The sequence below is a fragment of the Pristis pectinata genome, chromosome 2, assembly GCF_009764475.1.
Source record: "Pristis pectinata isolate sPriPec2 chromosome 2, sPriPec2.1.pri, whole genome shotgun sequence".
Taxonomy (NCBI): domain Eukaryota; kingdom Metazoa; phylum Chordata; class Chondrichthyes; order Rhinopristiformes; family Pristidae; genus Pristis; species Pristis pectinata.
Window position 1 is genome coordinate 120,328,575 of NC_067406.1, and position 27,836 is coordinate 120,356,410.

At 40.7% G+C, this 27,836-nt stretch overlaps 1 protein-coding gene across 2 annotated transcripts in view; it reads left to right on the forward strand.

The window, feature by feature from the left end:
• intu (inturned planar cell polarity protein) overlaps positions 1-27,836 on the forward strand; it is an 81,092-nt gene that overhangs the window by 2,654 nt on the left and 50,602 nt on the right. Inside the window, exons 1-2 of one of the 2 annotated variants that reach the window (XM_052044602.1) lie at positions 4,027-4,267; positions 15,264-15,856. In XM_052044602.1, coding sequence (XP_051900562.1) covers positions 4,107-4,267; positions 15,264-15,856 — 754 coding nt within the window. In that variant the 5' untranslated portion in view covers positions 4,027-4,106. Of the gene's footprint in view, positions 1-4,026; positions 4,268-15,263; positions 15,857-27,836 lie in introns of those variants that run through there. The other variant, XM_052044608.1, reaches the window with a different exon arrangement.

A 27,836-nucleotide genomic window follows, 5' to 3' on the forward strand; every position in this document is an offset into this window, starting at 1 on the left:
GCCCCAGTCTGTAAGATGTCAGCATTGCCATACCAGGGTTAAATAGTAAAGTACATAATTTAACTTGGCCATTCTTTTCTGCATTCAGGAATTGCTGCCATGTCAAAAACTGCTTTTCAAATAAAATGAGGTCTTACTTGCCCTTGCAGATGCAGAATGGATGAGATGGCATTATTTCTAGAAGGAAATGTTACTTTCTGACCCACAGTCCTCTCAAAAATTAGCAATAATAATTAACTCTTTATGGGGCCCAATTGGTGTACGTTCTCAATGCCTCATCTCTATATGGCAATAGAGACTGGAGTTCAAAAAGTGATTTAACTTTGAAATAGTCTGAGGTTGTAAGTTATTTTTAATTATTCTTCTTTGGCACAGAACAATCAACATTCTTTTCATAAAAGCCAATAAATATGATTTTAAATTTCTGGCTTTACATGAGATTCTTTGAAGTATAATGTTCCACTGTGGGATTAACGTAGCATTGGAGTCTCAAAGATGTTGCTTTATGTTTCTGATGTGGAGAAATGGACATTTTTGAGTGTGGTTTGGTGATGAGGGTGAATGTGAGGGGAGGGGGTGTTGAGAATTTACAGACTGGAGAGGTATATGCTTGCTCCACCTTTGAATCATTTATTCCTGTCTTTGCATCTTGATTCTTCTTGAGTTTGTAGAAATCCCACATCAGCAGGTGAGTGAGGAAAAGAAGATTGATGAAAGGTCATTTACCTGAAATGTTAACTCTTTCTCTCACCATAGATGCTGCCTGACCTGCTGGATATCTGTAGCACTTCTGTTTTATTTCAGATTTCCAGCATCTGTATTGTTTGCTTTACAATAATAGGAGACTTTAGTTGGCTTGTTGGATCCTGCGTAGGGAGATGCCTTTGCAAAAATTCTTAGCAGCCACGTTGCTGAGGATAAAGAACTTCAAATATTGCTTAGAGTGGCCCTTCTATCTCTTGGATAGGGCAAGTTGGTTCTCTCTGGCAGTAAACCATGCTGATCCCATCTCTTTACATTGGGGATTAGTTGCTTGCTTCAGGATTTTTAAGTGCACACATGCACTGGGCAGCAACCATCAAGGAAACCCTCAGGAAGGGGGGGGCGGTGCACATGCTCCTGTCTACATCAATGGTGCTGAGGTCAAGAGGGTTGGGACCTTCAGCCTAGGAACAAACATCATCAAGAGCCTGTCCTGGTCCAACCACATGGACGCCATGGCCAAGAAAGTTCACCAGCACCTCTACTTCCTCAGGAGGCTAAAGAAATTTGGCATATCCCCTTTGACCCTCACCAATTATTATCAATGCACCATAGAAAGCATCCTATATGGATGCATCATGGCTCTGCCCGTGACAGCAAAAAAATGCAGAGAGTTGTGGACATAGTTCAGCACATCACGGGAACCAGCCTCCCCTCCATGGACTCTGTCTACACTTCTTGCTGCCTCAGTAAAACAGCAAGCTTAGTCAAAGACCCCACCTACCCAGGACATTCTCTCTTCTCCTATCGGGCAGAAGATATAAAAGCCTGAAAGCACATACCACTAGGCTTAAGGACAGCTTCTATCGCGCTGTTATAAGACTATTGAACGGTTCCCTAGTACGATAAAATGGACTCTTGACCTCATAATCTACCTCGTTATGACCTTGCACTTTATTGTCTACCTGCACTGCACTTTCTCTGTAGCTGTTACACTTTATTCTACATTCTGTTATTGTTTTACCTTGTACTACCTCAATGCACTGTGTAATGAATTGATCTGTAGGAATGGTATACAAGACTGTACCGTAGTACATGTGACAATAATAAATGAAAGTTACTTTCCAAATGATGACCATATTTTTTCCACTTGTACTTAAAAATGTATGACAGCTAAGAAAATTTGCAGCATTAGAACATAGAACATAGAACTATTACAGCACAATTCAGGCCTTTGGCCCACAAAGCTGTGCTGAACATGTCCCTACCCTGGAAGTTACTAGGCTTACCCATAGACCTCTATTTTACTCAGCTCCATATACCGATCTAACAGTCTCTTGAAAGACCCTATCGTATCAACCTCCACCACCATTTCCGGCAGCCCATTCCATGCATTCACCACTCTGAGTAAAAAAAACTTACCCCTGACATCTCCTCTATATCTACTCCCCAGCACTTTAAACCTATGTCTTCTTGTGGCCATCAATTCAGCCCTGGGGAAAAGCCTCTGACTATCTACCCTATCAATACCTCTCATCATCTTATACACCTCTATCAGGTCCCCCCTCATCCTCCGTCTCTCCAAGGAGAAAAGGCCGAGTTCCCTCAACCTGCTTTCATAAGGCATGCTCTGCATCCCAGGCAGCATCCGTGTAAATCTCCTCTGCACCCTCTCTATGGTTTCCACATCTTTCCTGTAGTGAGGCGACCAGAACTGAGCACAGTACTCCACGTGGGGTCTGACCAGGGACCTATAGAGCTGCAACAATACCTCCCGGCCCCTAAATTCAATTCCCCGATTGATGAAGGACAATACACCATATGCCTTCTTAACCACAGAGTCAACCTGCGCCGCCACTTTGAGTGTCCTATGGACTCAGACCCCAAGATCCCTCTGATCCTCCACACTGCCAAGAGTCCTACCATTAAGACTATATTCTGCCAACATATTTGACCTACCAAAATGAACCATTTCACACTTATCTGGGTTGAACTGCATCTGCCACTTCTCAGCCCAACTCTACATCCTATCTATAATCCCTCTGTAACCTCTGACAGCCCTCCACACTATCCACAACACCCCCAACCTTCGTGTCATCCGCAAACTTACTAACCCACCCCTCCACTTCCTCATCCAGGTCGTTTATAAAAATCACAAAGAGCAAGGGTCCCAGTACAGATCCCTGAGTACACCACTGGTCACCCAACCTCCACTCAGAATACAACCCCTCTACAACCACTCTTTGCCTTCTGTGGGCCAGCCAGTTCTGGATCCACACTGCAGTGTCCCCTTGGATCCCATGTCTCCTCACCTTCTCCATAAGCCTCGCGTGGGGTACCTTATCAAATGCCTTGCTGAAAGCCATATACACTACATCTACTACTCTCCCTTCATCGATGTGCTTAGTCACATCCTCAAAAAATTCAATCAGGCTCGTAAGGCAGGACCAAAAATACATTATATCCCTAATGATCTAACGGTCTTGCTACTGTTGGAACAAATAAAAACACTGATTCAAGGATACTAACGTTGTAGGTCTCTAGAATCTAGCAAAGATAGCTTTTCTCGGACAGTGCCTCACAGAAAACCTGAATAACTTCAACTGAATGGAGCCACAGGATGTCTACGGCAACTGGGCTGCCCTGAAGCCTGCATATATAGCAGCTTCTTGGTTTCTGTATCAGAAAACATGAAGACTAGCTCTTGTGAGAATGACCAAGAGATCCAAAAGCTAGTTAACCACAAACGTACGATGTTATTGGATTGGAAACTTCTCCATGCCGCAAGTGAAAAGAAACCGTGTACGAGCACCTGAAGGCCGAAATCCAAAACAATCTATGATCTAAGTAAGAGACAGTGAATGGAAAGAGCGGAGAGGGTCTAGCAACCTGCTGATATCTATGCTATGCGTTGACACTTCAGTACAAGACCATCTACCTGCAAACAGCCATATGAATGCATTTTAAAGATGTAACATGATCCAATTTTGACCTTTTGATTCTGAATAACTTCAGGCAGGTTTTGTATGCTTTTTATAGTACACAAACCCAACATTGATGTAATCCAAATATTAGACTTTGTTAAAATTAAATATTATCTAATATAATGCCTAACAAGTGGCTTCACATTTTAAGGTGGTTTCGCTCAACAACTTTTTCATATTGTCACTAACAGCTGCCAAGTCCATGAGTATTAATGGCTAAATGTTATCAATATAGTTAAACAGCCTTTAATTTTATTAGCTTCCCTCGTTTCTATGGTTATCGGACAGCAGCCAATCGCAGTGGGCGGACTCGGTCCACGTGACGGACCGGGCCCCGGATGCAAGCAATATGGCGAGGAGACAGCAGTTGGTAACGAGGCAAATTTTGTGAGGTGAAAAGTACTTGCAGAAGATGAGGCGATGGCTTCTCGGCTTCTGGCGATGAATGAGGTCACGGGGGGCTCCCAGGAGCGGAGCTATGAGACTCCCTACACCCTGGAGGAAGGGAGTTGGGAAAGTGAGAGTGAGACGGTGCCGACGTCATCCGCCGCCCGTCCGGGCTGGGACTCGTGCTCCTCAGAGTAAGTTCGCCCGGGCCAGGGCTCCATCCAGCCTCTTGGTGACAGCCGGCCGTGCTGTCAGTCTGCAGGAATACGTACCCGTGTCTGGGACGGAACCTATCAAAAACGTGCATTGGCAACCCGCAGTTTACATGTGTAAATGCTAAATAGTCTGTCATTTGAAAATGACTTGGCTGTGGTCTGTAGTTGTAAAAAGTTGAAGCACAGCTCTAACATCTGCTTGAAATATTTGACACTGGTATTGTTTACTCATTTCTCCATCTGCCACTCCTAAACATTCTCGTGATGCGTCCCTATTAAAGATGCATGGATCATGTTACTCGTAGTGCATACCCATTTCTCTATAAGATCAGTGTTCTTTTTATTGAAGTTTCATTTTTAACATGTCACAGCAAATGAAGCATTGCTGCGATCATTTTGAAAATAATGCAGCTGAATTGGGGATATTGAATGTGATGCCCTTTTGGTGGGGCAGTCATTGAAGTTTTTGCTTTGGAAGTGGTGTTGAAGGGGAGCAATTTCCACGTCAATTAATTGACATGTTTACCTTCTGATATAAATTGCTTTTGTGGCTGTTTGCAACATTTTCTCCTTAGAGTAAACCCATGCTTTCAGGATCTGCTTGGCCTGAACCAGATGAGTAAAGAAGGAATCTGCATTGTACAGTGACTTGTATTGGGGCATTTGAATGAATATATTTTTTGAAATGGATTATTGTAAGGGAAAGTTGCAACCAGTTTCAGCACACAAGGTCCCACAGATAGCAGTTAAATAAATGACCACATTGTAAATGTTGGTTGAATGATACTTGGCGGCCAAGAGAGCTGCCATTCACTCCTTTGAATAATACTGTGGGATCTTTCACAAGATGAGAAGTTTGTCTTTTAATGTACTAAAATGGTACTTCACCAGAGCAATGTGAAATAAAGTTTGGCACTGACCCACATGATGTTACTGGGACAGATGGTCAAAAAAAGTTGGTTTTAAGGAGCTCATTAAAACTTGGAAAGAGAAGTAGAGGGAGATGAAAAACACTATGATGCTGGAGGAGCTTAGCAGGCCAGGCAGCATCTGTGGAGAAAAGCAGGCGGTCAACATTTTGGGTCAGGACCCTTCAGGACCTCCAGCATCATAGTATTTTTCATCTAGATTCCAGCATCTGCAGTCCTTTGTTTCTTGAAGTAGAGGGAGATTTGTTTAGGGAGTGAATGTGAGAACTTGGTTTGGGCAACTACAGGCATGACTAGTGAACTGAATAAAATTAGACATGTTCAAAGGACTGTGACTGTATGGCTGGAAAAAGTTACAAAGTCAGGAAACCAAAGGTGAGATAGAAAGAGTTGTTCAACTAGAAAGACATTTGAGGTTAGTGAGTAAGGGGACAGGGAGAAGGATGGAGTTAGTGGCTAGGGAATGAAGTTTGTGGCAGGGACCAAAGATGGTGGTTTTAGTCTTCTCAGTATTAAGTTGAAGGGAATTTCTGTTCAACCTGGCTGACCCTTGGGCATTCAGGAAATGAAGGGATTGAGAGCTGTGGTGATTGCAGTGGCATTGGGTGCTGTCACTGTGTTGTCAGATGTCTGCTGAGGAGTAACATGTACAAGAGAAATAGAATGCTGCAAGTGACAGTGGTGTAGGATGGGGAAGAGGAGTCATTTATAGGCAGTTTACTGACTGGAATTAGGCAAGATTTTATTAAAGGCAGATAGGGCTTGAGAGGCAGAGTGGCCTACAGCTTTTTAATGTGTATGTTTGTTAGTGTAGTCCCATACAGCAAGATGATGGAGGGGTCGCATTGGAGGATAATGATGTAGTTACAAGGTGGTGATGTCAAGAAAGACGCGACAGAATATATTACTTTTTATTAGGTACGCACAGTGTCACTCATGACAGTTTCATTACATTGGCTTTTATATGTGGGCGAGATTAGGAATTGTTTAAGGTTAGTGAACTCAGAGGCCATGATATGTGCTGAGGATACTTAGGAATTTAAAAAAAAATCACTTCATAGGCTGAGAGAAGTGTGTGAGGAATTTTTTTCTGGTATTTGGGTGAGCAGGAGAAAACAAGGTGAGATGATCAGAGAAGAAAGTGCCACAGGAATAGCAGGGTTCAGTAAGGTTTATTTTGGTGTGGAGAGCCACCTCATCACCATAATGGTCTTGGTGGGCCAAGTTGGGCAATGTAGCATTCTAGACCTTCATTTGTTGAGGAGGGGTTGTAGTGTAAATGAAATCAACCATCAGCCATGTCTTTGAGGCCATTCAGACATCTAGGGTGAACTTGTTCACTGCTAACATTCTGGAGGACGTAGAGTTGGATAGGATGTATATTGGCTAGTTAAGATCCAGTGCGCATGCTGAATCTGAAGTTTGATGAAAGAATAAGATGGGCATTTGGGATTGCTACTCATTAAAATTTGAAAATGAGTCCCTCTGAGCTCTTCAGAGGATGTCGGAGAAGTTGCAGAAAGAAGCTCTTATGTAAGAGTTTATCTTGAAATGGTGGCTATAGAAAAGGAAGGTCTAGCTGTGCTCCTGTAGGGATTTTGGGTGCAGAGTACATGGGAGCGGAATGAATGAAAGGAGGGCATAATGATAGAAAAGAGGAGTGTAAGAAAGGTAAAATGAAAATAATAATGAAAGGTAGAAGAAAATAAGGTGGAAAAAGAATTGGTGAGTTCAAATATGGAGAGACAGCTCAAATTAGTTTGTCCATCAGAAGGCAGAGGAGAGAGAAATCTGTCTTAATAAAAACAGCGTCTCCAAGATTGCTGCATTCTCTCAGTATTGCATTGAATTGTCAGTTCAGATTATTCGATCAAGTGTCTGGTTTGATATCTGTGAATTCAATAGTTGCTTGCTCTGCAATGAACCTCCTTTTGCCATTTAATATATTTTTCTGGCCTTTAGAAATCATCTTTGCGATTATATAGTCATCTGTGCAATAAATGTACTAAAACATACAGCAATTTAGTTAGCAATCAGCAAATTGAGTCTTAGAAATGTTACAAATTAACAGAAGTCAGTGGTAGGTCATCAATATTTAAATCAATTGAATGTAATTGAGAGTATTTAACAATAAACAAAATGGGGCTACTACATATACATGTGAATGTGTTTGGCAAATAATGAAAAACAGTTTTTAAATGTGATTACGTTTACTAATCATCTGTCAAAAAGAATGCATTACAAGTCTTTTGCTCTTGTTTTACATATGACTGCAATATACAATGAGCATGATAAAACTACCAAATTAAGTGACCATAAACTTAAAAAAAAGAGAACATTTTTTTAAGATCTGTAAAACATTTGGCAAGGAGAGATGTCTTGTTGCATACTAGATTGCATAAAATTAGGGTGCATTTGGAGACAGCAGTGATGGATGTCTTTTGGAAAGTTGCCCGGATGGTTGCTGGGAAACAGAATAATGTGCAGATTCTATTATAGCCAATTGTATGTTCTATCAAAGGTGGTTCAGCAAGTGGTAGAATGTAACTGGACAAGCCTATAAATGAGAATTCTTTTTAATGGAATGTATGGGGGGGGACAAAAGTTCATTATGGAATTAGTGGATCTATTTTGTGCTGTTTTTTTAATTCATGATAATTCATAATTTTTTTAATTCATAAAAGGTGTTATACTTGGCATATAAATATTCATCCATGAAACATCATTAATCAAATTGGGTTTTGTTTGGCATTTACAACTGTGGATCTCTTAATGATATAACTATTGACATTTCAACATAGTAGTCTCGGCTTCTTTCGTATCTTACATTCTTACAATTTGCTATGACTTCAAACTTGATATTAATTAGTATATTTCTGAACAGGATTCATTAGTCCCACACCATTTAACTAATATTGTGTTTTTCTATTCTTCGTAGCAAAGTAATCTCACATAACCTCATTTCCCTCAACATTTTATTTTCTTTGGCATCTCTGAACACACTTAACCTGTCTATGGTCCAGATGAAGGACCTTGACCCAAAATGCCGACCGCCCATTTCCCTCCTCCATAGATGCTGCGTGACACGCTGAGTTCCTCCAACTTTTTGTGTGTTGCTATACAATATATCCCTTTTGACTTTTTTGTGTCCTCCACTCAACCTGCTTTCCTACCAATTTTTGTATTGTCAGCACATTTGACTATAATATACTCAATACCTTCATCCAAATCATTAATATAAATTGTAGCTGAAAATGTTAGCTAAAGCCCCAGCAAAGATCCCAGTGTGCTCCCACCAGTTACAACTTGACAACCAGAAATTGACCCATTTACCTCTGTTTTCTGACTGTTAACCAATCTTGTATGCATGCTATGACCTTTAATACCATGTGTTTTTTATCTGTGGAGCAATCTTTTATGTGGCACCTTTTATCAAATGTCTTTTGGGAATTCGGATGCATTGCATCCACTAGTTTCCTTTTGTAAACCCTCAGAGAATAAAGTTTTTCAAACACTATTTCACTTCAATAAAACCTGAAAAATCATATCTTTTTAGGCTCATCAGGTTGAAAGGTCTTCTATCTGGAAGTTTAAATTTGTTTCTCTTCCCACAGATGCACCTGACCTGTTGAGTATTTCTAGCATTTTCTGTTCATGTTTTTTTAAGTATCCCACTACTACTTAATAATGAACCAGCATTTTCTCAATGTCAGGCATCACGCAAGCTGGTCTAGAGTTCTGTTTTCTCTCACCCTCCTTTCTTGAACAGCAATGTTACATTCATAGTTTTCTAATCTGCTGAATGTGATGAAATGGGAGCAGGAGTGCTGGTTGGCACCTTGAGCCTACTTACTCCATTCAGTAAGATTATGCTGATTCAATCTTGGCCTTGATGCCACTTCTTCTTGACTCGTGTTTTGATTAATTGTTTCTTAACCTCTACCTTGAACATGCTCTGACTGCTTCCACAGCTCTCTCGGATAGAGAATTCAAAAGATTGATTGAGCCTCTGAAAGAAGAAATTCCTCACATTTCCATCTGAAATGCCCAAAGCCTTATTTTTAAACCATGCCCCATCACAAGGAAAAATGTCCTCTCAATATTCATCTTGTCAGTTTTCCTCAGAATCCTGTATGTTTCTGTAAGATTATTTCATTCTTCTAAATTTCATTAGTGTAGGTCATTCTGCTCAACCTTCCTTCATCCTAGAATCAATCTTGTAAACTTTCTCTGCACTTCCCAAATTTAAAATCAAAACAGCATTGCCATAAAATAGTATGAAAAAGGGAATTTACAGATCACAACACCAAGATTATTCAAAAAGATTATTCCATTGATCACGGCTCCCTGCAGATATCTTTAGCATGAACCTACCATTCATCACACTTAAGCTCCAGCATATCAAAATGTAAACCCAGACATTTTCTATTAATTTTGTTTCTGATCTTTTTATTACCTAGCTTTTCTGTGATGTCAACAGATCAGGATTTACATCCTGAGCCCCTAATTGATATCCACATATGCCTACTTGGATAACTGCAGGAAGCATCCCTAAACGGACAGCGATAATTTAATTAAGCATAATTTTATTCTAGCCACTAAACAACCTGGCTATGTTCCAAAACACAGATCAGAGAGCCGCATCATGGAGATCAGATTTAGATTATTCGGACCTGCCTGGCAAATGAAGTGAATGTGGAACATGGAAACTAATGAGGTCATTTTAATGAGGATTTTACAATTGATGTCAGTGACATCAATTGACACTGCCATATTGAAAAGAGTAAGAGAATAAGTGATATTAGTAAATACTAAATTCAGTCAAGTTTGGCTTTTTATTTAAAAATGCATGTAAAGATTGTATCGGGGGTCAGGAAGAGAAAGTCGAATAATTTCTCTCTGCTCCTTGTGATAAAATGGTAAATTCTTGAAACTTTTATTTGTTGCATATGCATAGCAGACAAAGAAAATCTTCCCTTTATTATTTCCATTGCATAGTGGGAGTCTTTTGAATAAGTTGACCACATGGCTCCTTAACTGCAGGAAGTTTTGGACCATTGTGTTGGGGGGGGGGCGCGCGGGGGCGGTGGCGTGTGTGAGAGGGAGATAGGAGCAGTGTGTCGACAAAGAGATGTTATAAAAGCCTCCTAACCTTAATCTTCTAAGTTCCCTTCACTCACCCAAGTATCAAACACCATCAACTAAAGTGAAAGTGATTGAATTGTTAAAAGGTGATTACGTTGAATTATTTTTTCCTAAATGTAGGAAGAGGGTATGTTTTCTTCATAGACTTAGTGGACTTAATAGTCAGTTTCTGTGCTATGATTCCATAATTTGGTTCCATCAGAAGCATGGAGGGAAAGTTGTATCTACTTCCTGAATGTGGGTAACCCTAGATTCATCTTGCTCTGCTGTGATTGGAGTGAACATTCCTCTTCTTTGTATGTGTAATTTACCCAAGCTATTGGTTTATCTTTCCTCTATCTCTGCACTGGAGGCAACACCATGCCAATTGATCACTTCTACCCATGCTATCATGGACCGATGCATCTGCCGCCTGTAGATTGGTTAGGGCAAGGTGAAGTAGCTATATCTCTTGCGTTGGCTCACTCGCTCATTGCCACAGACCCTGCATCTGGCAGCTATGTCTTTCAGGACTTTGCCAGCTTGGTCAGTAGCAGTGCCACCAAGTCACTCTCAGTGATGGACACAGAATTCCCCCATCTAGTTTATATTTTGTGTCTTTGCTGCTTTTAGTGCTTCTCCAAGTTTTGCTCAAACATGGACAAGGAAACCTCCTCCTGATTACCATTTGCCACCCTCTCTTAGCTGACAAATTAGTGCTCTAATTCATCAGCTGAGAGGATGCTAAGTGGTAATCAGGAGGAGGTTTCCTTGTCCACGTTTGACTTGATAACATGAAACTTATTGATGTTTGGAGTCATATTTTTAAGGACTGCCTCCTGACTATATACTACTGTGCTACACACTCTGATGGATCCATCCTTCCAATGTGACAGAACATACCCATAGATTAACATGGAGGACCCTTGATTGTTGTTTGTATGATTCTGAGTGTGATTGTGTAAGGTTGTTGCTAGACCATTTTGTGGGGCAGCTCTCCCAATTAAGGCACCAGACCCCAGATGTTTTTGAGAAGTTTGCAAAGTCAACTAGCCTACGTGCAACTTTGCTCAATCCAAATTTTGTGCCTAGTGCTATACCAGGTGGTCTTTCTAGTTTTATTTTCTCTCTATTTCATCAGACTGTTTATGATATGGGTGACTCACCATTTTATGGTCAACTGCATTGGTGGTCTGGAGACCCATGTGCACCAGACTGGATAAGAATGGTGGCTTTCTTCTGTGGTGGGCTTTTAATAAGAATCCAATTTAGTATATTTTAGTCCTTGTTACTAATGACTAGTTTTTTTTTGTTTAAGAAAACAGATTACTAACTAAATTTAAATTCTATAGTTGCTGGTAACTCAGCACTGCACCACCACTGGTCTACTGCCACTGGTGCATCCTCTCAGTTACTAACAAGGCTTGCATTTTAGCTGAATGCCAGATAGGAAACCCAATAAAAATTCTGCTGTTAAGTTCAACAGGTCCAAACTCCTGTGCTTGCTAGATTGATTTTACAGTTTCTACTTCCTCATATACACCTAAAGGTCAATATTTATGTATAATTATTTTTGGAGGACAATTTATACATTTATTGTGGCCTGCTGGATCATTTTGGAGTCAACCAAAATGAAGTGACTGGAGTCTCATGTCGGCTGGACTGGTTAAAGATAACAAATTTCCTCCCCTGAAAGATGTTAATGGATCAGATGGCTTTTTATGGCATTCTGATAGCTTTGTGGTCTTCATTACTAATAATTAACTTGCCTTTTAATTTAAGATTTTTAACTAAATTTATGCAGCTGATATAGTATTTGAACTTGGATCTTGAAATTTATTAATTCGGGTCTCTGTATTACTTGTTGAGTAATTTAACCACTTTGCTCAAAAATACAGAGAAAATGATCTAGAAGACAAAAATATGATGGCTTGATTTTTGTAGGGAAACCCAAGCAGCTCTGCACACAACTCCCAACATTTTTCCCATAAGTGTCACCAAGTTGAGGATTACTGCATCATGACTGGGCACAGAGTTCCTTAACTTGCTGGCATCATGTTCCTGAATGGGCTCTGATGTTGGACTCTCACTCAGTCCAGCAATAGAACTTGAAGTTGAGATAGGTACCCAGTATTTAATCTGGGCACTTCATCTGCACACTCTGCCCGGTTAGGTGGCACAAGAGCAGTATCTCCATTCATTTGAATGGAAAGGATCAGATGCAAGAAAGCTAGTTCAATTTTATTTCATTTTTTGACTTGTTTTAGTTTATTTAAATGTTTTATTTTTTTGAAAGAATGTTTAAGAGTTTTGGATTTTAACTTTGTTTCAATACCTTGCACTTTTTTTCCATTGTTTTGGATTGTTTTAGAATATTCCTCAGCATAATGCTAAAATTATGAAGTGGGTAGTTATAATGAAAGTGCTTTAGTGTTTGGAGACCATGGATATTGGTCACTAATAAGGAATTAAAGAGAAGTCTCAAGCATGTGGTCAGAGTATGCCAAATGAGGGGGTTGCACCAGTTACCATCAGGAAAAGGTGTATGAACAAAGGAGAAAGGAATAGGAGGATATGTTGATTGGGCAACTTGCAAAAAATACTTTGTGAACAAGGATGACCCTTTTCTTCATTGTAAAACTGTGTAAAGTGGCAATTTGCTTATTTTATGCAATGTAACTATTTGTATAATGGATTCAAATTTGCAATCCTTTAAATTGTATGATGTTTAAACAAGTCAGTTAGGGTTTTTTGTTTTATGTGGTTAATAGTTATATTGAAGTCGTGGTGCTTTATGTACTATGGAAGAAGGCTAATTTTGTGTTTCAATATATTTAACTGAGGGATTTTTTGGTGTTTGTTAAAATTCTCAAAGGGGGTCTAATCCTTGTGAGACAATGTACTTTAGAGATTTTCTCCATTTTGCTAGATTTTTAAATTCAGAATGGTTTAGATTCTGGTGTTTGCGATGAGTGTTAAACTGAATCAAATAGATTGTTTAACTTGTTTTAGTGAAACAGTAAATTGCAATTGGTGGAAGCAATACAATTGTTATACATATCAAAGTTATAATACCATTAGTGTTTATAAAATAGAAATGTTTTAAATATTTAATTTGTTGCAGGACAAATAGTAAAAAGATTAATCATGGTATGTTGAGAGTCTTTACATGTATTTATGTAAAATATTATGTATTCATGTAAAATATTATGTATTCAGTACTATTATTATATAATAGAACTTATTTGTAAGTAGCAGCCATGTGCTTCAGCAGCATAGTGGTTTATGACTGTTACGGACTCAGTGAAAGTCCCTTTAAGATAGAGAGTGTGTGTGTATGTGTGTGTGGGGCGTGCTTACGTCAATAGAGGATAAAGGACATAATGACGTTGTTGAAGAAGTCAGAAGAAGGAGAAGGGAGAGAGACACCAGCCTGCTTGTTTTCTCTATCGATGGATGAGAAACAATAACTGTTTGCCACTGAAACCCATGTATGGAAGTTGGAAGTAATCCGGTGGAGTTCACTTTGTTGCTGACCTGTAGAAGGAAACAGGTATTTATGTGTGGACGACCACGGTTCGGATGCTTTTCGGGGTGAGGAAGTCACTACCGAGTAAACACTGAAGTGTCGTTTGGGTTCCAACGTGGAACATTTGGATTTCGTGTTTACTCTCTCTATGTTTCTCTACGTCTACGTCTTATCTTCAGACAACGGTGGTTGTTGAAGAAGCCCTTGCTCATGTTTCACCTTATGGCTTGTGGAACTGAACTTTAAGAACCATTCAGGAACTGGGAGTTTTGGACTTTGTCACACACACACACGACGAGTTTAGTTTTGGGGTTAACGTTCGAGGTTTAACATTTTTGAATTCTAACATACTAACATTTTTACTTTTATTTTACGTATTATCATAAGTAGTGATTAATAAAATAGTTTTAACACTAAATCATGCTCAGTGTGTTTCTTTTGTTGCTGGTTCGTGACATGACATTTAGTCAATGTTCCTTTCAGGATATTTCTTGCTTTAATATACAAGACTACAGAAACTGCAAGTTCTGTCTGAAATTAAAAATGTCTGCTTTTAGTTTTTCAGCCAGTCTGCCACAGTACTGTTGTTCTTCCTTGATAATTGTCATATTGGAAAAATAAGAAAAATGATGCAGTTACTTTAAATCTTAAACTAAAAACTTTAAATACATTGATTGCTAAAGAAATAATGAGTATTTTTTCTTGCCTTGTGTAGTGTAGCTGTCAAGAACATTGCAATTTGTACAGCATCATTGGCATCACTTGCGTAATCCCAGAGAAAGAAAAGCATTGGTTGAATGATCTTTTTTTGAAGGTGATTGTGAAGCAGAATTTGCTTTTGTGAATATGTACAATACTTATGGTGTCACCAAAGGAAAATTAGCAAACACAGATTGCCTGCTTTGAGCTTCAATCCACTTCATTTAGTTTAGATTCAAGTGAAAGTTTGGCATCCCTAACCTACTCCCAATTTGCCCTGTAGCCACACCACACAAATTTGAGAGAGTTTTCAGAAAGGAAACAGAAAAACACACCTCATTCCTTTAGCACATAAGGCATTTTATATTTTTGGATGGACCAGTTAAGATGCAAAATGATTACATCACTTTTTCAGTGTGTCAGCAGTTAACAAAGGACAACAAATAGTTGAAGCAGGAGACATTTTAATTGTTCATTGATCTTTATGTAGTCTTTGCAACACTGAAAAAGATCTAAAAAGGCAGATCTAGAGAACCATTGATGTTTTCTCTCTTGCGTGGCTATGTAATGACTTTTGCAGCCAGAACAAAAGCATTGCAGTAGTTAGAGACTGAGCCAGTTGCCTAGCAGTAGTTGCTTGGTGTCCTTCACACTTTTCTCCAAATTCACCTCTGTTATCTATTTGTTTTTGCAGTGATCTTGAACCAGAATGGTTGGATGATGTGCAGAAGAATGGAGAGCTGTTCTACCTGGAACTGAGTGAAGATGAAGAGGATTTACTTATCCAAGCTAATTCAACAACAGCACCTTTGATCAATCATGTCCGGTTTAGTGATAAAGAAGCAGAGATCATTACTGATCACAAATCAAAAGAACCTTGCATACATGAACACAGACTTAAAAAACTTGCTAATGTTTTAAAAAAGAAAGGCCTAATACATGGACATTCTTGCAGCAAAGTGAATGAACAGAGAAATAATCAGCCACCAAGACCTGTTTCAATATTGAAACACCAACCAAACCCTAAAATTGGGGTATCGGTACAGCTGTCATACAAGAATGTGTATGTTTATGTTAATCCAAATAAAATAAACAATGAATCACTTGTTGAAGGGACAAGGCTGTTGGAGGCGTATGTGGGGATTGTTTATCAGCCTTCAAGGAAAAATCCAGCAGAAGGAAAGCATTTGGACAAATTCACAGGTGCTAAAACAGCTGAAGAGAAAATTGTTGTACACAGTTTGATTCATGGCAGCGCAGCAATGAAAAGTGGTCAAATATTTATAGGTAAGAGTGAAAATATTTACTTGTACAGGAATATAGGATATACAAACCAATAAATGTTCCATTTACAGAAAAATCCTCTATTTGTAATAATAACATTTGGCAACCTATTGCTGATGCTGTAGTACTAGGTTTGCTTTTGGATTCAGAAGACTAGATTCAGCTTGCTTCTCATGGTCTCTACCCACCTGCATCTGATCAAGCTGTCCCTCCACACCTAGGAGGTTTCAGCAGAGAGTTAGCCTTGGGCAATGTGCTTCTGAGGACCACACCTGAAACTGTCTGAGAGGCTTTGACAAGAGGCAAAGCTGTGAACAGAACTTTGGGTTCTTTCAAAGCTGTGAAAGTTTTACAATAGATTCTATTTTTTTTAATAATTAAACAACATTAAACTAAAAAAAGATTAAAATAAAAAAAGTAATCTTGCCTCAATCTCAAGCTGGATCTAGCTGGTGTAGGATCCAAGAAATGCATTCCACAGTATAGTGCTAGAACATTAGAACCCCAACACCAATAGGTCCTTGCCAATGGACTTGAAATGGAATCTAGGGACAGAGTGGTGTGATGTGTGTCATTTAGTAGGTTCAGGACTTGCAGTGGGCTTGGTACCTGTGTGCCTCTCTTTGTAAACACTAGCACAGCTCTGTCCATTACTTAGGTAACTATCGCTTCATCACTGGCTCCAACGTTGCCACTCTTGTCCTTACAGCCAGTAATTATGGTATTAGAAGTTACAATGACAGTGCATGGTGCTGAATTGAAGATTTTAAAGTTTTAAAATGCACATGTTTTGGGTTATTTGGCAACTTATTGCTGATGTTGTAATTATCAAATGCATTGGATTATTACTTTGGGACCTAATGACGTGGCTAAATTTTGAATGCCCTTTTAGCTACCACTCAGATTGCTAGGTGCAACCAACTTCAGCTGGAGTGAAGCATCTGTCTTGGCTTCCTCATAAGCTCCTCCACATCAGCTTATCTTCAGCTAATACCATTCATTTCACGTGACATCAAGGGAGAGCTGAGTGCATTGGATTCGACGAAGTTTTTAGAGGCCCTGACAATGTTCCATGGTAGTGCTGAAGACTTGTGTTCCAGAAATAACAGTGCTTCTGGAGTAATTATTCGTGTATAGCTAGGGTATGGGCATCTGCCGAACAAAGTGGAAAATTACCTGCAAAAGTATTAAATTACCTTTCCCTTAAAAAAGCAGGGAAAATTCAATCTGGTAATTTGTTATCCTTCCTTTCTCAATGGTCAAAATCACATAGCACTGATAAAGGAGTTTCTTGGGTCAGTGACTTGGGCCAAACTGACATGAAATGCTTTCTCATTAGTTTCTGTCCATCATAAGCTTTGAAGTATGGATGGTTGCTAATGATAGCAGTGTTCAATTTTGTTCAATTGCATGGATAGCAAAACATTCAGTTGCAAATAACATTTGAGCCAGACAAATGAACACCTTCAACAAGAGAACCTAGCCACCTTTCCTTGACTCTCTGAATCTCCAGAAAAATATCCTAAAATTGCCATATGAGAAACATAAATGTTGCGGTTATAAAAAACGATCGTAGGCTGGATATCTTACAGCAACCCAAATCTTTTTCACCATCTGCAAGCCACTTTGTTTAGCTTGATTAATTTAGCTCCAGACACAGCCAAAAGGCTTACTGCAATGCACAACAAAGTAGTTCATTTGATTGGCACTGCCATGCACCACCTTAAACATTAACCATGCTCACCATTTATTCTACCTTGTATATCTGGATGATTATTTGGTGGAAATGCATTGAATGCAAAGTAAAATGGGTTAAGGGTATTAAACAAAGCCACTTAGATGAGACCAAATGGCAGCATTGACTTTATTTCAACCTCTGTGGTTAAGAGCACTTGAATAGTGAGTCATAACCTCACTTTTCCACTTCCACATGCACAATGAAATTTATGTACATGTGAGTCTAATGCAATAAACAGTTTTTACTTGCAACAGGCAGTTACGCGTAAGAAGAGGGAACATTATTGGTTTCAATAACATTTGAATGGAACCCAAGCATTTGGTTTTACTGGAATACTGAACTTTCCATATGTAATTTCTTCACTATATTTGCAATGTAAAAAAATCCTTACTGCTAAGACACCAATTTTGAGGTGGTAGTGATGGTATTAATCACAAAAACTAAAATAAAACTTCATATTTAAATCCACATACATTCTGAGGCAGAAATAATACTCCCAAAATGACTATTTTAATCTAGGGAAAGGTTGAGCTAAAGGTTAGCAGGTTGGCATGCCAGTGCCGGAGGCCCTCAGTGCTATGGTTACCAAACAGCAGGAGGTTTCTTTTTTGTTTTTTTTTATTTCGGTCTGATCCATAGGAACCATCTGGTTCTGTGAAATGATTCGGACAAATTTTGTAATAACCATATGTTCTTAACAAATTGTCATTCTTAGAAGCATGTTGGGAGTTCATAAAGAACTATGGTCCAATCTTGTGTGTAAATATACAATTTCTAAATACATACAAGGGACTAACTTGTATGATATGTGTTAGGCAGTGAAATTAATATGACTCACTCCACACTGAACAAGAACAATGCTCACATTGGCTGTTGGGTTGGATCCTCGTATCCAAAATAATTTAAATGGCTGTGATTCAGAAGACATTTAAATTTCATTTTAGACTGAGACACTGTCAGCTCCGAAAAACTAATCACTCTGTCCCCTCTTTCTGTATTCATCCTGAATCAAAATCAGCTCCATTGGCTTCTGAGATTTGTATTTGATTGACTTTGAAATATGAAATTCTTGTACATTTGTCTTTGTTTTCTGGGCATTGGTGGCACGTTTACAATCCATTCAATGAACTTGCACTTGGATGAGTGCACTTCAAATTTGGGTTCAAATATCATTTAAAGCCAATGATGATGTGGAAGCTATTTACCTAAGGGAAAAAAAATAGTTAAAGGCAATAAATCCAAAGTCAGAGCTGTAGGTTAATATCACTGTGGAATATATCAGTCGAATATTTTGATTTATGCAATTTATCAGATTTGTATTAAATGAACTTCATGACTACTTCCAGAGGAAAAACTCTTTCTATTAAGAGCTTCAAGAAGCACATAATGAATTTAGATCATGATGTTCAATGGAATAATCATTGGAAATGGGTCATGAAATTTAAGTTTGGAAGTGGTCTCTGTGTAACAATGGATATTAATTGAATCATCACTGTAGCTATTTAGTTTGGATAACTGAAAGACATAGAAAAATATAAGCTGTCTTTATAAATTCCACATTTATAGTTTGATCACTTTGTTTACATATAGTCTCTAAGACGTATCTGGCTGTACTGATTTTAGTCACTTTTTCAGGAGTTTCAAGGATTCTCCTACTTGATGCATTCTTTTTGGTAGGGAGCAGATGAGAAAGGGGACTTCCTTTGGAAAAAGTGGGGTGGGGGTAATGTTCTGGATGGAGCAGCCTATAGTGACTGCTGATATAAAGGGAAATGATCATGTGTAAGGTTCAGGATTAAGTTAGAGAAAAATGGAGAAGATAGGGCTGGAATTTCCATCGAGAATTTAAGAGATGGATGCTGTCAAAGCTCAGTCTGTTCATTTAATGGGGCACTGCATTTTCTGATTCAGTTAAGCAGGTATGAGATCTACTGGTTTGTAAAACCAATTTGGTAGATAAATGTTTCTCCATGCTCTCAATCTCAAAGGAATGAGATATATTAACTGTGACAGTAACTCTTAAGAGAATGAAACATGCCGAAAACATGAATTACAACAGGAGAGCTGCTTGAGACCTACCATTTGAGTTGCAGGGAAAGTAACTCGCAGGTTGTCTTAAGTTTCCAGGAAAATGATTTTGCTTTGTATCCTCTCATAGAATCATGGAGTTGTATAGCACAGAAACGGGCCCTCCTGCCCTCCACATCTATGCTGACATTTTTGCCCTTTAGCACTAATCTCATTTTCCTGCATTAGGACCATATCAGTGCTTGGCCCATTTAAGTGTCTGTCTGAGTGCTCCCTACACATAGTAATTGTATTTGATTCCACCACCTCTGGCAGCACATTGCAGGAGCCTTTGCTAAAAGGCTCTTGCATCAGCTCTCTTCCATGTTCTTTATTTTTGGTTTACATTAACTTTTATTGGCCCATGCTTCCAAAAAACTTCCACTTTTTTAAAAGGAAAGAGCTGCTCTCGCCAGGAAAATAAAAATATTAATATCTTTATTAGTCACATGTACATCAAGACACACTGTGAAATGCACCTTTTGCATAGAGTGTTCTGGGGGCAGCCCGCAAGTGTTGCCATGCTTCCGGCACCAACATAACTTACCCACAACTTCCTAACCTGTACGTCTTTAGAATGTGGGAGGAAACCGGAGCACCCAGAGGAAACCCACACAGACACTGAAAGAATGTACAAACTCCTTATAGACAGCAGCAGAATTGAACACGGGTCACTGGTGCTGTAATAGCATTACACTAACCACTACGCTACTGTGCCTGCTGCAAATATTAGAAGATTCAAATTGTACAAGCTGCCATGTATGACAGTAGTCAATGCCATCTTACTGGTGTTTTGAGCTATCTTTGGGTGTCACAATCGTAGATTTATTGATAGACCTTTCCTTTTAATATTCCTGATGGATTTCTTCTTCTGACTTTCATCAGAACTGAGGAAGGTTAGAAATGAAACAGGTTTTAGATTGCAGAGAGAGGGAGAAAGGCAGAGGAGATTTCGGATAGATGGTGGCAAGGAGATTTAATGGTGAAAGTAATGATGATGCTGGCTGAAAGAAGCTTGTAAATCTATATCTGGAGGAGGTACAGCTTGGAGTGGAACATGATATCTGAAATGCCTGAAGAGAGGGGACAAAAAAAAAAGCTGGAAATGGGAGATACAAGACCACAATGATTGATTGTATGAAAGTGTTGAAATCAGTGCCAATTTTGGAAGACTGAAATGTACCGAGTCAAACTACACTCTGACCTGTCCTCAGCATCCTACACTAGGATGCCTATGACTGGTCAGAGGGAGCTAAAAGCAAAAAACTGCACATGCTAGAAATATGATTTTTTTTTAAGAAAGGCAATCCTGGAAATGTTCAACAAGTTGGGCAAAATCTGTGGAGGGAGATTTAGTTAAAACTTTAGGTTGGTGATATTTCCTCAGAGGTCTGATGGAAGGTCTTTGACCTGAAGAATTAAATCTAATTCTCTTTCAACAGATGTTGCCTGACCTGCTGTGTGTTTCTAGTATTTTCTGTTTTTGTTTCAGATTTCCAGTGTCTGCAGTTTTTTATTTTGGTTTTTTTTCAGGAGTATTTGGGTTCCTGAATGACTGGGAGGAAGGAGGTAAAAGGGTAGGTGTTATCTCTCCTGCAATTACATAGAAGATGCCAAGAAAGTAGAAATGGGTATTGGTGGAGATGGAAGAGTGTATCCAGGCATTGTGAAAGGAATGGTCCTTCAGGATTTGGAAATGGGAGGGAAAGGTGTATTGGATGGTGACACAATCCTGACATCCTGCCTGAAAGTTAAGATTAAACTTAATCTGAAACACAGCTATTCTGTTCAATATTGTAATATTTAAAAAAAACAAAACAATTTAATATTTGCAAATGAGGTAGTGTTTTTCCAAAGCTTTAAGGTAGAATATTAAATTGAAACTATCTCTTCTGTTACATACCAGCAACAAAAGAAACACACTGAGTCATGTTAAGTGTTAGAGACTATTTTATTAATAACTACTTATAATAATAATAAGAAAAGTAAAAACGTTAGATATTAAACATTAACCCCAAAACTAAACTCGGTGTGTGGGGCAAATTCCCAAACTCCAAGTCCAGAAATAAGTCTCAAAGTTCAGTTCAGGAAGTCATGAGGTGAAATGTGAGCAAAGGCTTTTGCAAAACCACCGTTGACTGAAGAGAAAATGTAGAGAGAATATAGAGAGAAATTACAAAATCCAAATGTTCCATGATGGAACCCATATGACACCTCAATCACTGATGATCTCCATTGCTTTGTTCTGAAGTATCTGCCACCCCAAAAGGCATTCGGGATGTGGCCGTCCACACAAATACCTGTTTCCCTCTACAGGTTAACAACAAAGTGGACTCCACTGGATTGCTCCAATAACCATATGTGGATTGTAGTGACAGACACAGTTATTGTTTTTCATCCATCGATACAGAGACAGTCAGTCCCAGTCCCCTCCTCCCCCTCACTGAGTGAAAAAACATCCGCACGTTATCATGTTGTTGTGATGACACCACACACAGTAGAGTAGTAGTGTGTACTATATTTTAAAGGGACATTCACCAAATAGCAATCTGCTGTGTAACACTTCAAATTCATTGTTTCATTAATACCTTGTGTGAAAACTGGGTTTTCTTAAATATCCAGAATATTTGCGTTTATTTGATCCTTATTGCCAAGCCTTTAGTTACCCTAATTATTCCTGCCATTTATTTTTTTTTCCCTCAAGGTAAAAAAAATTGTTTCACTTGCTTATATTGATGATGAACTTAAAAGTGACCAAACCTATTCTACACATCAATGGAGTATTAGATGTTTTACAAACATTTTGAAATGCAATGTAGGAATAATTTGAGAAAACATGTAAGTGTAGAGTTGGAAGCATAGCTTTCAAATCTTCCACCTCTGGACATTTTTTGCCTTGCATTTTGATCTGCTTATCTACAGTCTGTTAGCAGCTCTAAGGTAAACTCTCAACTAGCCCATAAATGTTATTATTTGTGCTGGTGTCGCCTCAGAATTAAATTCTCATTTCTGTCCACTGTAAAGTAACACAGTGCCATGAGGTCGATTCGATAAAACGTGTTTATTAGCAGTGCACCGCTAAGGAGAGGTCTCTTCAGCACTCGTTAAGAGTCGTTTTCTGAGGTCTCCTCATACAAAGGAGCAGACAGAAATTTATACAGATATTGTCACGCACACTTAATGCATGCAGTGCCGTGAGTTTCGGTCAAGCCACAGAGATCCCGAGATAGACATTGCACCTATTGTCCAACAAAATTGAGTTATAATCAAGAAATTCAAAGACGGATATCACCCCTCATTGCTTAGGACAAGCTTCCCGCTCGTTGTTTATCGCACCTAGTACTCCTATTATCTAGCATAACGGGACTGAAACCAAGGTTCTGGACAAAGTAATTAACACCTTATCCATTGAGTCAGCAGCTTGCATGCTCTTGCTTGCGAGGTATTTTTTTCTATCAGCTTTCGGGTATGGTGACAGTTTCTAACCCTTTATTTCCTCATTCCCTCTTTATCATTACATGATTACCTAGAGTGGCACCGAGAATGGGGCCAAAAGTTTATTAATAAGGACCTTGCAACAGGTATTTAGACAGGCCAGCACCACACAGCATACTATTATAATAACGATTAGCCCCACTGCTCCGTGCAGCAGGTATGATGCCTACTATCCTCCTAGTAGCCACCCCAACCAACTTGACCCTCCTGTAAGTCCCTGCCTAAAGCTATCTACTTGCTCCTGAGTGGCATGGGAAATGTTGTAGGACTGTCTCTCACATTGGTGACACATTTGTCTCCTACTATGGCACATACTCCTCCTTGCTGAGCCAACTGGTAGTCCATAGCATACTGGGTCTGCTGGGCATAAAGTTGAAGCTCCGCCAGTTCCCGGTTCTCTGCCTCCAGGCCCTTCATAGTACTGTTTACCAGCGCGGCCAGTCCACAAATAAGGTAGTTCCGGTTTTTTGCGGCTATAGTTCCTGCCGAACCCCCCCCCCCCCCCTCCCCAGAGAGAGAGTACTCAGAAACCCATAGCCTAACGATGATAAGGGAGATCCCAACGTAATAGGATCCCTCCAGTCCTCACAGAACTCCTCACTAACTGACCGCACCACAAGTCTTAGTCGGACATGAGACTTCTGGGGGCAGGGGACCGTGACCAGCCCGATCGTTCCCATTGTAAACCAGGCTGGCAGAGTGGGGGTGGCGGTAGTGTAAGTACCATTAAAGAGGAACACATACCCTTCCTTAGCCCGGTAACAGGTTACATTACCCGATTGCTGTGAACTGGGCATCTGAGAATACCAAGAGATTCTAACAACATTTGTACCATGCTCCCTTAGGTAATTCTCCCTGGTTAGCCATTCTAAAGAGACATTGGACAATTTCACGTGGGTCCCATTCCCTTCCCCGCAAACCCATCACTCCCCTGCAAGTAACATAACACACCTAGTGGCAGCGCACTCACACCTAAACCATCCCCCCTTAAATCCACATTTTCTCTCTGTACAAGTAGTGTTGGCACATGATAACGTATGCTGTATGATCACTATCCCATAACCCCATCCTTTACCAGTGAAGCAGCAGGAGAAGGACTGGTGGTTGGTTGTGCTACTAGGACCTGTTACTGTTCTTTGCAAGCATTTTCCCGGCAGCACCCTCCCGTAAGTTCCCGTCTCCCCAATACACTTTGTTTTTGAGTGTTCGTACTTTAAGAGGGCCCTGGGGCTCCAGCTTGGTGTGGCTACAGAAAGGCCTTCCACTGATTCTGCCAAGGGGTAGCAAATGGTGCGATTCCCATGTAGCTGCATATGTACTTTGTAAAACAAATTATCCTCTAATGCCCACACAAGAGTACTAGTAATGGTAAGGAGTCTGAATCTAAGAAATATCATCTTTCTTCCGGCGGCCATCGTTTACAGTCACTCAGATGAATCCAGCGTTCCTGGCCCTGTACTTTCACGGCTGTAGGAGTTTGTAGTAGTATCTGGAAGGGGCCCTTCCACCGAGGTCCGAGCTTAGGGTGCTCCTAATCTCGTATCAGTGCCAAATCTCCGATATCCAGGTCAGGCAGTTCCGCATTCTGTCCTTCTAGTGGTTTAAAGGCACTCTCCACCTGTGAATGAAGAAACTTTAGAGAGGACATAAGTTGTCTGAAATACCTTTGTAGTTCATCCCCCATGATATTAAGGTCAACCTGGGTGGGGGGCTGGGTGTCAGTGTCCCATGGGGTTCTTCCCGGGCGTCCATAGACGATTTTAGCAGCCGACACCCCGGTGGCCGAGTGGGGGGTAATTCTCATGAGATATAATGCTAAGGGGAGAACCTTCAGCCAATTTAGACCCGTCTCTGATACTAATTTAGTTAGTTTATTCTTCAGGGTGCCGTTAGCTTGTTCTAATATACCCACTGCCTAAGGGTGGTAGGTGCAGTGGAACTGCTGTTTGCTATGCAGTGCCTCGCACAATTCCTTATTTACTTTCCCTATGAAGTGGGGACCATTGTCTGAACTTATCTGTCGGGGTACCCCAAACCTTGGTATAACCTCTGTAAGCAATAACTTCACCACTGTTGAGGCCTTATTGTTGGTGGTTGGAAAAGCTTCAATCCATCTACTAAATACATCAACGATAACGAGACAGTACTTATGACAACGTACACGCGGTAATTCAATAAAGTCAAGTTGTATACATTCAAAAGGACCACCTGGCAAAGGGGTTTTGCCTGGGGTGCACCTCACCCCTTTCCCAGCATTGGTTTGTTGACATATCAAACACGATCGTATTTTGCCTTGTGCTGCTTTCTCCAATCTGGGGTGCCACCAGGTACGTAGTAAAATGTTACTCATTCCCTCCTTGCCAAGGTTGGTGTCAGAATGTAGGCAGTCAATAAGCATCGGTGACAAAGAATCAGGTATACATACTTGACCGACTGGAGTAATCCAGAGGCCGTGTGGTGCAGAGTGCGTACACCTGTGCGCCTTCCACATTTGTTTCTCTGAGTCGGGCGTCTCCCTGTAAGTGCTGCACAGTGACCATGTCTGGGGTGCCCTGCATTGTTATCTTTGGCAGTTGAAACTATTTTAGACCCCTGGTGTGCTGCCAATTTAGCCTCTGCGTCTGCCCTGTCATTGCCCTGTGTTACTAGGGAGGCGTCTGAAAGGTGAGCCGAGCATTTAATGATGGCCAATTTGTTAGGAGGATGGCCTGGAGGAGGTTCTTTGCATAAGCCGCATTCTGTATGGGGCTACCTGTAGAGGTCAAAAATCCCCTGTATGCCCAGAGTTGGCCAAAATCATGGGCAACTCCAAAAGCATAGTGGGAATCAGTGAAGATGTTAGCTATTTTGTCCTTGGCTAAGATACAAGCTCTGGTCAGGGCAAAGAGTTCTGCTTTTTGGGTAGAGACTGGGGGCTGCAAAGATGCAGACTCCACAACATGGGAGTTGTTTACTATGGCATAGCCGCAAAGGCGGGTTCCCTGTTTGAAAACGGAGGAACTACCGTTGACGTACAGGTTTAAGTCTGCTGACTGGAAGGCCTTATTCAAAAGGTCCGGATGGGGTATAGTCAAAAAGTGGTTACACATTAAACAGTCATGTGGTGGTTCTGCAAGATCCTCCGGTGGGGCCTCTAGAAAGGTGGCAGGGTTAATGGTGGTGCAGTAGGCAAAAGTGAGGAGTGGGTAATTCAGGAACGCTACCTCACGTCTGTTTAAGCGGGCCTGGGTAAGGTGTTGCGTCTGATGAGAGGTTAGGAGTGCCATTACAGTATGGGAGGAATAAACAACTACTGACTGTTGCAGAGCTATATTGGAGGCTGCTGTTACTAGGGAATAGATGGCTGGAAGCATCTGTGAGCATGGCGGGAGCCCCCTGACAACTGGGTCCAGCCGAGTGGAGTAATATGCCACCGGTCTTTTTCTATCCCCGTGGGTTTGAGTAAGGACAGCTGTAGTGCAGTCCTCCAAAACATTCACAAAAAGCTGAAATGGGCGGTCATATAGAGGGCGTCCCAGGGCCGGGGCACTGGCAAGGGCCTGCTTGAGCTTATCAAAGGCCTCTTTTTGTTCCTCCGTAAGTTCAGAAGGTCCCACTGACTGGCTTGAAGCCAGGGGGGTGAGGTGCTTAGTAAAGATGGCTACGTTAGGTAGCCACTGCCTGCAGAAATTTACTAAACCTAGGAAGGCGCGCATACCCTTCAGGGTAGCGGGCGGTGAGGTAGCAATGATGGGCGCAATACATTCAGGAGCGAGCCGCCGCTCGGTAGCACTTAAGAGGGTCCCCAGAAATTTCACCTGACGCTGGGTTCGTTTTACTTTCTGTGGAGGTATTACGTATCTCCAAGAGTCGGGTGCATTAAGTAGTCTATTGGTGTCCGCGATGTTGGCGGGCTCCGAGGGACTTGCCAATAAAAGGTCATCGACATACTGGACAACAGTGGATTTGTCAGAAAGTTGCAACCCTTGGAGTTGTTTATGCAAAACTTGGGAGAAAATAGTCGGAGAGTGTATAAAACCTTGCGGGAGCCACGTCCAGGTGTATTGCTGACCTTGGAAGGTGAAAGCAAACAGGTACTGCGAGTCGGGAGATAAGGGGATAATAGTAAAAATACAGGAGTTGGCAGGGATGCTGCTGAGAATGGTGGCTGGGTTCGGGACCACAGGATGTAGTGGCTCCACTATCTCATTGACCTTATGCAGGTCTTGTACAAGGTGCCATTCCGTCCGTCCGGTTTTGGGGACGGGTAAAATGGGGGTGTTGCAAGGTGATTGGCAAGGAATCAGAATGCCCTGTTTGCAGAATGAATCTATTAAATGGGTCATTCTGTCAACTGCCTCTCTCCAAAGTGGATACTGTGGGACGGAAGGCAGTTGTGCTCCCGGTCTTACATGGATTTGGACTGGGGTCACTGGGGTGAATCCTACCTCAGCTTTCGACGTGGCCCATAAATTGGGGGTTGGTTCGTCCGAAGGGAGTCGGTGGGGCTGATGGTGGCGTAAACAGCCTGTCATAGAGAAAAGGGTGAGGTAATAAGTCAGGGTCCCTTCTGGCAGTATCTGGGAAATCCCATAAAGGCCAGTGTCTGCCTGTGCCTCAAGCTGGTGGGTTAGGAATCCCAGCTCCTTCGGTTTATGACCCTCATAATGTGAGGGGGCATTAAGCCTGACTGATTCCACAATT